The sequence below is a fragment of the Musa acuminata genome, chromosome BXJ3-7 (genome assembly GCF_036884655.1).
Source record: "Musa acuminata AAA Group cultivar baxijiao chromosome BXJ3-7, Cavendish_Baxijiao_AAA, whole genome shotgun sequence".
Taxonomy (NCBI): Eukaryota; Viridiplantae; Streptophyta; class Magnoliopsida; order Zingiberales; family Musaceae; genus Musa; species Musa acuminata.
In genome coordinates, this window is record NC_088355.1 from 35,985,470 (window position 1) to 35,996,375 (window position 10,906).

The following is a 10,906-nucleotide window of genomic DNA, read 5'->3' on the forward strand; positions in this document are numbered from 1 at the left end:
AATTAGGCACAAGAGGAAAATTTTGATGGGATAAAACGATGAAACTTTTTATACAAACAAGGCATAATACACAGTGGAATTAAATAAAAATCATAATCAAACAAGACACCAAGATTTACGTGAAAAACCCATCTAACATGAAGGGTAAAAATTACGGAACAAGCTAGAGAAAATCCACTATAAGAATAATGAATATATAAATCTCATAATCTCTTGTCGAAAACTCAAGCAATAATCATAAGAGAATAACTGAGATAAGAGTTATGTCATTGTGCATAATATCCAAAATCTTCCCAAGTGATCACAGTAAAAATCCACTATAAATTTGATCGAACCTATGATGACAACAGTCTCTGTGTTGTCCTTATTTTCTTCTCTTTCCTTCTTCTCTTGTTTTTCTACCTTTTCCTTCTCTTTTTCTAAATCACGTTGTTATAGTTTTTCGACCCTTTTCACAGCCACCCCTAACTCCTTTTTAGATCTAGATTTAGATTAAAAGAGAAGAGAGAGTTGAGGCTAAAGTGGGCTGTGAGCTATTAAAGCTCACTATGAGTTAAACCAATGAACCGTAAGCTTAACAAAATTGACATAGACAAAATATGTCATAATGTTCTTTGTAGAATATATGCAAAATTTTACAATCAGTGAGATAAGTCATCAAGTGTGGGTTTTCATTACAAAACTATATACTGTGCTTGGTTTTTCGGAGCACCTATAGAGGTGGTTTCAATCACTTCTCGAAATTTTAAGATACGCTAACGAGGTTCTTCGTTATTGTACAAGGTTTTAGATAGAGTCAGATCATCAACTATAATATAGATTCTTGGTATTTCTTCTTGAATTGCAGATTGATATGATAGCAATTGCTTCATTGTAGCCACTATTCTCCTGCTCGATGCTATTATAAACCTGTGAGCATACAACAGATCTGATAAGGAACGCTGCAAAGTCCGCAAAAGAAAGCTAGAGAAAGCTCCACAAAAGAAGTAGTGGCATCGTTGGTAACATTGCAACCTGCACCTGTGACTAGCATCTCTAACCAAAAACCTCGTACCACCCTTCCCCCTTTAATCATAAGGGTCGTTGTTTGATATACCTTTTACTTGAAGCCTGCATTTCTTAATATTAACACTTATTCTGAGCATTACTTTAGTTCAAAGTTAATTCAAATTGGTACTTGGAATAAAAATAAAATCAGTGATACGTATGGTGCTATTATGTATGAGCAAATATCTAAGAGTGGTATTCCTAAAATGCTGCATTTGGAAACTTGGCACTAATAGATGATCGACCACTAGACCAACATACTGTTTTGATAGAGACCAGTATTTCCCCAGAGGGCCAGGCGAGCCCTTCAGGTTTTAAAGTCATTACATGATTTTGACTCTGTTGTGACCGACGAATTGTTTGGCCGCGTTCGGGAGCACTACAGTATCCCAAGTGATAGGATTGTAGAGTTTGTAACCACTAAAATTCTCTGGATAACCTATCAAAATATATTTCTGACTTTTATCTTTTAATTTTGTTCTCTTTTCTTCTGGTATTTTAGTAAATACAATACTTCCAAAAATTCTCAAATGATTAACTCTTGGTTTTTATAAGCTTCATGCTTCTTCTGGTATAACATTACCAATTTGTTTTGTCGGAAACCTATTAAGCAAATAAACTATACAAGCAATAACATCTCCCCAAAATTCTTTAGAAATTTTTCTTTCCTTTAACATGCATCAGACCATATTAAGGATAGTCCTATTTTTTCTTTCTGAGACACCATTCTGTTGAGGTGTGTATGGCATGGTGAATTATTGTAAAATTATATTATTTCTATAAAAACTTTCAAATTCATTTGATATATATTCACCACCCCTATCTATTCTTAAACATTTAATCTTATAATAACTTTATCTTTCAACCAAATCCTTAAATTATTTGAATTTGCTTAAAACTTCTTTCTTTTCTTTTAACATGTAAACCCAAGTTTTGCTACTATGATCATTAGTAAAGGTAAGAAAATACCTGCTTCCTCCAAATGATACTAGATTGATAGGGTCACAAACATCTAAGTGCACCAGATCAAGTCGATGCCATGCTCTTTTTGTTCTTCTGACTTTGAAATTCTTTCTTTCTTGCTTACCCATGACATATATTTTACATAATTTTGATGGGCAATTAATTTTTGGCATTCATGTTACCATATTATACTTCTCTAGAAGTTTCAAAACCTTAAAATTTAAGTGAGCATATCTAAGATGCCAAAGTGTAGAAATATCCTCAATATCAGTTTTAAAACAATTTGATTGATCAAAAATACTTAAATGCAAAGGAAACATTCTATTCTTTGCCATTTTCACATGTGATATCAATGTTTTATTCTTGTCACTAATTGAGAGAGTCATATCTTTCATCTCAATATTATAACCTTTTTCAAATAATTGTCCCAAGCTTAGAATATTATTTTTCATATCAGGAATATAATATACATCTGAAATATATAATTCTTTGTCATTATTAAGTTCAAGGAGAATTTTACTTTTGCCTCTTATTTGTTTTTGAGACAAATCACCAAATGTAATATTCTCGGAATAACTTGTATTCATTTCTGAAAATAGCTCTTTGATGCCACACATATGATTTAAGGCTCTTGTATTTAGATACCATGTTAAAGACTCATTATCATTCAAATTATCATAACTCATTAGCAAAACTAGATTTTCATTCTTTTCTTCCTCAACAAAATTTGCTTTATCACCTTGATTGTTAAGATTATAATAACATTTATAAAAGTAATGTCTATACCTTTTGCAAATATAGCATTGTATTTTAAACCTTTTAGAGTTTCTACCACGTCCATGGCCTCGGTCACGTCCTCGACCATAACCTCGGCCTCTTTAGCTGAAATTTTCTTCTAGCATCTTCATTGTTTGGAGATTCTTGATTAGTCTGATTTCTGCCTCCTCTTCCTCTTTGTCCTCGTCCTCTTCCTCTTTGAGAATTTGATTCACTTTTATTTTCAAGAGTAAGTTTAGTTTGTAGTGCTTGCTCCATAGTTTTGTCTTCTCTTTTTGTAATCCTTTGTTCATGAACTTGAAGGGAATCCATAAGTTCTTCTAAAGATATTTTTTTCAAATCTTTAGATTCTTCAATCGCAATAATAATAAAATCAAATTTTGGATCTAGAGATCTCTGTATTTTTTCTTTTACTCTCTGATTATTTATGTGTTCACCATTTTGTCTCATTTGATGAACAATGGAAATGATTTTTGAGAAGTAATCAGAAATAGTTTCAGAAGTACCTTGTTGTAATTTTTTAAACTCGGCTCGTAAAACTTGTAAACGAAGTTTCTTTACCTTATAAACACTACCGAATGCTTTTTGAAACATTTCCTAAGCCTCCTTTGAAGTATTTGCTGGAGCGATAATCTCAAACATTGTATCATCAAACCCTTGGTAAATTGTAAGCAAAGCTTTTTTCTCCTTCTTCCTTCTTTCTTTGAGTTGTTTTTTTCTTTCTACATTCATTGCTCCTTCTTCTGCTGGACTTGGTTTAGCAAATCCATCTTCTACAAACTCCCATACATCTTGGGAGCCTAGAAGAACCTTCATTTGGATGCACTATATGTCATAAGTTTTTTTTGTCAATCTAGGGATCTGGAGTTAGATGGTTCTTGAGGAAGAGGTCATAGTTTAACATATACTCTGAGACCAAATGTTGATCTTGATAGGAAGAAGGGATAGAGTTATCAAACAGAGGAAGAGTATGACAAGCTTCAATCTTCTATATTTCTCTTAAGAAAAATCTTTACAATTTCAGAAACTCTATATCTTTCATGACCCAACATATGGGGTGATACATTACATTAATTATATTCAAGATGAATCATTCTCTTTTAAGAAACCATTTCAAAAACTAATAATCAATTTAAATTATTTATTTTTAGACATTTAATCTATTTTTTCTTCTTGATATAATAAATGTGAATCTTAATTTTAATGAAATGAATCTCTTGATGATACTTGAACAAGATTAATTCCAACTGTAATCTCTTTTCTCTTGGGTGCTAATGCGTTTACTTTTTCTAGGTCCAAATATAACATGTGTCTCATGTCAGGCTGCAGTTCCAGATAACTTCCAAGTCGTGGAGCTGATCATCCACCACAAAGAAGGGAATAAGCACAGCCACATGTTCGCCGGAAGGCTTGAAACACGAGGACCGACTCATCGGCCGACTGATGGAAAAGCTCTCCATGAAATAGATTGTGGCACGAGACGTCCCATCATGTCCGTGGGGTTCGGAACATTCCATAAGCAGTCTTTAATATTTGGAGGTCCCATCATAGATATGAATTCCAATAATTTTCTTCGAATATATATTAAGAAAAATCCACCAACATGTTGTTTTTGCCTATTCATTTAAGCATAATTGGATAGATTTTGGAAAGAAGTTTTTTTTTTTGAACTTTTGTCAAAAAGAATATTTTATTTCTAGAATTTTTAATAAAATAAATATTTTTAATATCTGGAATACTCTTAACTTGTTAGTCACCTACCAACAGATCGGTCAGAGCTGTTGACTGTGCTGCAATTAAAGCACACAATACTGTAGGAGGGCTTAAGCAAGATATGGATTCTGCAGTCTTTAATAATGCTACTCTTTGTATGAGGCTGAAAGGTTGTGGAGCTCAGCTTCATCCCCACACAACTGAACACTACTGCTCACAATCATCTTTATTTTTGGGAAGGCTGATGCGACAGCCTTGCCTAGCAGCCGCAACACTCTTTCTTAAGTGCTAATGCATTCCCTTTGACAAACGATTGATGGATGACAAGGAGGAGCATAGCCTCGACAAAGTGAACATGCTGTTGCCATCTGCCAGCTTTAGTTTTTTGTCCACATAAAAAGTGGAGACTATGGAGTTGCTGTCACTTGCTCCAGGTGATGAGGTTGTGGTTCGCAAGTCTGCAGGCTTTCATCCGAGCGTGTGTGGAGACTGCTTTATCATGTTATACCACTTGAGGATCTGATAACAAAATGTTCAATGAATAGTATATACGCAGCAGATTTAGATAATCTCCAAAACGTGAATAGTATGTACACAACAGCTGAGCTGATAACAAACCTGACGATTAATAGTAAGGCCATGAAATCAAATCCCGCTTGCCAATGGTGAAAAACAAAAAACTCTATTGGATCTACATTGCTTAGGTCATACATCCTTGGGTTTCGTAATGATGGCATAAATATATCATTATAGATTCGAATAATTCATAGATTTAAGTTTATCCCATGTCGGCCTCGCCAAGCATGTGAGAGCATCGACATGTGGGCAATCAACTTCCAAATCCTTTCATCTAAAAATCTCATGTGAACTTTTTTTTTTTTTGTATGTTAACATATTTATATCAAAGAGACGATCGCTCGTGCACCTTCTATGAAATTAGTAATTGCTGCTTTAGTACTATGCCGTGGCCACACACATCCACATGTGGGAAAAATATTTGAGAATTCTATTACTGAAACTTGATTACTCCGAACAACAAAATCTATAGATTCCTTGATTATATCTTAATCTTAACAACAAATCAAAATGAAACTATTGATCTCAATATCTACTTTGATAGGATTTGGAATTCCTCACTCAGTCTTACGCTCAAAATTGGTCCCAAACACCTTCTCTAGCATGAACCCTTTTGTGTTTTAATTTTTCGTTATGTTATGTCATGTTATTTTTTTAATTTATTATTTTATAAAATGAGAATTATTTCGTCGAATAAAGATGAAGCATCCCAAAATGAACCAACTCATATGAGTGGATCACTCCTACAAGAATATGTAGATAGGTTTTGAAAGAAATTTAACCCTTTAAAATAAAAAAGAGTTCGATTAATACACACATGGAAAAAATGTTAAAAGTTAAACTAAAGTTTATATAATATTATTTATAGTTTGAGAGTGAGTAGACTGATATGATGAGTTTCACACTGTTAAGAGTTTATTATAAAACTTAAGTTAATATACGATTATATACATGATTTATAGTTTCTATTACGAGAGTGAGAGCGAGGGTGATGGATGCAAAACAAATTATATCTCGTCTTTTTCCTATATTATTAGAAGCAAAACTAATCATAGGACGTCAATTAAAGATGATGGATAAGCTAAAACATAAGCCAATCAAAAAGGAGCGTACAGTTCCAAACCTGACACGTGACACTTACGAAACGTGACACGTGACACTTACGAAACATGAGCCATTCGTTATCTTCTTTCTCATAAAACGTGACACTTACGAAACCAAACCTGATTCAAGACTCTATAAATTGCTACACGAGGCTGCAGGCTCTCGCCATCCTCTCATCACTTGCATCCAGATCAGAATGGAGAACGTGATTTCGCAGCCACACGTTCCAGGTGATGAAGTGGTGATTCGCAAGTCTGCAAGCTACCATCCCACCGTTTGGGGTGATTACTTTATCTTACAGGCCCAGTCCTCCCCCAGTACACAGGCATGTATATACACATATATCTCACATATGTTCTAAGTTTTAGGCAAGAAACTCTCCGAGAACGAATGGTGTTAATGTTTCATTAACATGAAAAATGTGCGCTTGCTACTTTCTTTCGGTTTTGTTGGTTGAACAATTAATTGCTATGCTGTGGAGGATGCAGGAGTGCGATGCAAGGATGCAAGAGAGAGCTGCAGAACTGATGGAGCGGGTAAGAAGCATGTTCAAGGACACTACCGACATCTTGCAAACTATGGAATTGGTCGATTCAATCCAGCTTCTCGGATTGAGTTATCACTTCGAGAAAGAAATAAGTGAAGCATTAAACCGAGTCCATGATGCCGATTTTAACGATCATGGTCTCTACGATACTGCTCTCCGGTTTCGCCTGCTGAGACAACAAGGGTATCATGTGACCCCTGGTAATATGCTCTTACGTTTCATTGCAGTAGATGTATTTGTATGTTTTATCTATAATTATGTTTGCAAAAGTAATTTAATTTGTATTTTAGAAATGATGGAGGAGTTTTGTTTTAAGAAAACAACTTAATCAGCCCATCAAAAAATCAGTCCTCACACTTTCAAAACGTTTTGATCTCCTATAACAACTATATTAAAAAGATGTACTTTGTTCTATATATCTATATATATGTATATATATATATATATATATATATATGTATGTGTATATATATATATATATATATATATATATATATATGTATGTATGTATGTATGTATATATATATATGTATGTATGTATGTATGTATATATATATATATATATATATATATATATATATCTATATATATATATATATGTATGTATGTATATATATATATATGTATATATATGTATATATATGTATATATATGTATATATATGTATATATATGTATATATATATATATATGTATGTATGTATGTATATATACATATATATATAAATTCATGGATGATGCAGAGGTGTGATGCAAGGATGAAATAGAGAGCTGGAGAGCTGAGGGGGCAAGTAAAGAGCATGTTCAATGATACTACTGATCTGCTGCAGACCATGGAACTGATTGATTCAATCCAGCTTCTTGGATTGGATTATCACTTTCAAAAGGGAAAAAGCGATGCATCAAGTCAAATCCATGATGCTGATATTGACAACAAGGATATTATGTGTCCCCAAATAATGCACTTAATTCCCTAAAATAAAAGCAGTATTTGTATGTGTGATCCAAAACAATATGATCTTCTTTTTTTATCATCTTTTATTTAATTCAATCATAGATGTTGACAGTACCAAAAATATTTTCTTTGGTAAAATAAACATAAAAATCACTCACCAAAGTCATTATTTTGATTATCACATAATCATTTAAAACAGCAAATTTATTTTATTATATGGCTTTATGGTTTTTTTTTCTCAAAACAAAAAATCTTTTGTATTTCTGTAGATGCCTTTAACGAGTTCAAAGATGAGGGAGGGAGTTTCATGTCTACGTTGGGCAGTGATGTGAAGGGACTACTATGCTTGTACAACGCAGCCTATCTTGGGACTCAAGGGGAGATCATTCTTGATGAAGCCATCTCTTTTACGAAGAATAACCTAGTGTCTGCATTAGCCGGTCTTAAACAACCATTAACAAAGCAAGTGTCTCTTGACCTCGAGACACCTCTCTGTCGAAGAATAAGAAGGCTCTTGGCAAGAGAGTACATCTCTATATTCCAAGAGGATGCCACACGAGATGATGCCATCCTGGAGCTTGCAAAGTTGGACTTCAATTTGTTGCAATCTCTTCATCGCGAGGAACTTAAGAACATCACCAAGTAAGCTCCTCCTCACTTTTGAATTCCCTGGAGCTATATTTCTTCTGGATTTTTATAAATTAAAAAAGATACAATCAAGTTGCAAATGTAAACAAGTGAAGGCTAATTGCTGAGCTTGGTTCCTCCTCCAATCAAACTTTAATTGATATGTAATGCCATTTTGATTTGTGAACGACTTGAAGGTGGTGGAATGATTTAGCCCCCTCAAAAAATTTCAGTTTTGCTCGAGATAGATCGGTGGAATGCTATTTCTGGATCCTGGGGGTATACTTTGAACCCTACTATTCTCGTGCACGAGTGATAACGACCAAGGTGATTGCCCTTACTTCAATTCTAGACGACATATATGATGTCTATAGCACATTGGAGGAGAGTCAACGACTAACTGAGGCAATTCAAAGGTTCGTAAATCTTATATCGATGGACAGATTACCTTTTACTATCATGGCTCAATAGATGATAACAAAAGGTGCCACTGGTAATATCACATAAGAAAATAAAATATCGCATAATAGTTTTAATCATTGTGTATAGCAAAATAACAACATGTATGTTTATGTTCTATTTTTCTAAAGATGGTGAAACTAATACATATGCAGGTGGGACGCAAAGGTTGTTCATCAATTACCAGAGTACATGAAAGATTATTATCTAAAGCTAATACACACCTTTGAAGAGTTTGAAGATTTATTGGCTTCCAGTGAGAAATATCGCATAACCTATCTAAAGGAAGCGGTGAGTGATGAGATTATAAGGTTCATCTTATTTTCACTTTTATTAATTAGCGTTACATAAGTAATAAATGAATCCACTAATGGCCAATGCAAAGAATAAGCATTTGAGATGCGACAGTATTGAACTTAGATTGTCCCACTTGTAGACGCTACTCTGCATTACAAATATTAAGGAATGGTTTTGTTTTACTTGGGTACAGATGAAAGATTTATCTGAAGCTTATTTTGAGGAATCCAAATGGAGAGATCAACATTACGTACCAACTTTGGAAGAACATCTACATGTTTCCCTCATCAGTTTAGGATATCCTATGCTTGAATGTGCTTCTTTCGTTGGAATGGGAGAAATAGCAACTAAGGAGGCATTTGAGTGGATTACTAGTTTCCCAAAGATTGTCCAAGCTTCTGCAAAAATTGGTCGTATCATGAATGACATTTCTTCACATGAGGTATAGTCATAATATAATCTCCAGTGTTTTGCATTATAGAAACATTTTTCATGGTAAATTTTGCATTGATTTATCTCGTAGTAGAAATATGATAACATAAAAAAAAGAAGAAAATAACATACTTCTCCAATTAGCTGAGATGGACCATAATTGAGGTTTAATAGGTAATCTCCAAAGTTGTCTTCAATATTCCTTCTATTTATCTCCTCAAAAGCATTTATTGTGTCACTCAATTGCATTACCAAAGTTTTGCTGAACTCCATAAATGATTTTATACTAAGAAATCTAGTACAAACAAAAAAACTCCCATTCGTAAGCTTCCATATCTGTAGATTCCCAAATTCCTTTCATCTACACCTTATTATTGATAATAGTCTATCAATTTGTTTTAATATAATGAGCATGTAAATCCTGAAAGGATCTGTTAGAATTCAGTTTGTAGATCATTAATCCTCTTTTTTCATGAAATTTACAGTTGGAACAAACTAGGGAACATGTTGCCTCCACAGTCCAATGCTACATGAAAGAATACGGAACAGATGTGCATGTGGCATGTAAGAAGCTCCAAGGTCTAGTTGACGATGCATGGAAGAAGATAAACGAAGAGTGCCTCAATCCGACTGCATTCTCCATTGCTTTACTTGAAAGGATTATTAATTATTCACGAGTGGCAGAAAATATTTATAAGTACATCGATGGATACACCAACTCCTCTACGAAGACGAAGGAATATATCTCTTTGTTACTTGTACATCCTGTTCCACTTTGATTGTATGACGATGCTTGCTTCTTCTATGAATCCTTTATTCTGAAATATATGTAAGCCTTTGTAAATGAACGTGTATTGTACTATGCTTGCTTCTTCTATGAATCCTTTATTGTGAAATATATTTAAGCCTTTGTAAATTAACGTGTACTGTACTAGCCCTGGGAAGCTCAAGCCAGTATTATCTATGGAAAACAGAAATCCTTTCTTAACAGTAGTTCAAAGCAATTTGCAAGTTGCTGGCATGTGTTACAAAATTATATTAGCTATTTGCAATTTTCACTCTTTTCAGTCTTGACAACTTAAGAAAGGCTCTTGAAGCTGTTATGCTAAATAGAGTGTAGGGATGGTAAGGTTGGGTTTTGTAGATGCCTACATCAGATATCAAGATACTTCTTAGTTAAGTTTGGGATGATTACAATTCAGAAACATATATATTCAAGCTACATTTTGGATAAATTAGGATGATTGATTTTTTTTTCTTCAAGAAGAAAAATTATATTAGCTAAACCATAAAATTACAAAAGGAGTTGTGCATATCAGAGCACAAAAAAATGACCAATTGAGAGGGCCACACTTCTCTCTAAAAAAATATACTAACCTTCGGTAATATTGATAATTTTCACAACCTATG

General features: G+C 33.7%; 1 protein-coding gene across 1 annotated transcript; it reads left to right on the top strand.

The window, feature by feature from the left end:
- The first annotated feature begins 6,487 nt into the window (after positions 1-6,487).
- On the top strand, positions 6,488-10,412 carry LOC135642663 (alpha-humulene synthase-like). Its single transcript, XM_065158983.1, has 6 exons — positions 6,488-6,927; positions 7,951-8,323; positions 8,506-8,724; positions 8,923-9,058; positions 9,258-9,506; positions 9,982-10,412. The coding sequence occupies exons 1-6, from the start codon at positions 6,600-6,602 to the stop codon at positions 10,273-10,275; spliced, it is 1,599 nt and encodes a 532-aa protein (XP_065015055.1). The 5' UTR covers positions 6,488-6,599; the 3' UTR covers positions 10,276-10,412.
- Positions 10,413-10,906: the final 494 nt, after the last annotated feature.

Coding starts and splice junctions, on each gene's coding strand:
- LOC135642663 (XM_065158983.1), top strand. CDS start 6,600: ATGTGCGCTTGCTACTTTCTTTCGGTTTTGTTGGTTGAACAATTAATT. Junction 6,928..7,950: donor AGGGTATCATGTGACCCCTG/GTAATATGCTCT, acceptor GTATTTCTGTAG/ATGCCTTTAACGAGTTCAAA. Junction 8,725..8,922: donor CTAACTGAGGCAATTCAAAG/GTTCGTAAATCT, acceptor ATACATATGCAG/GTGGGACGCAAAGGTTGTTC.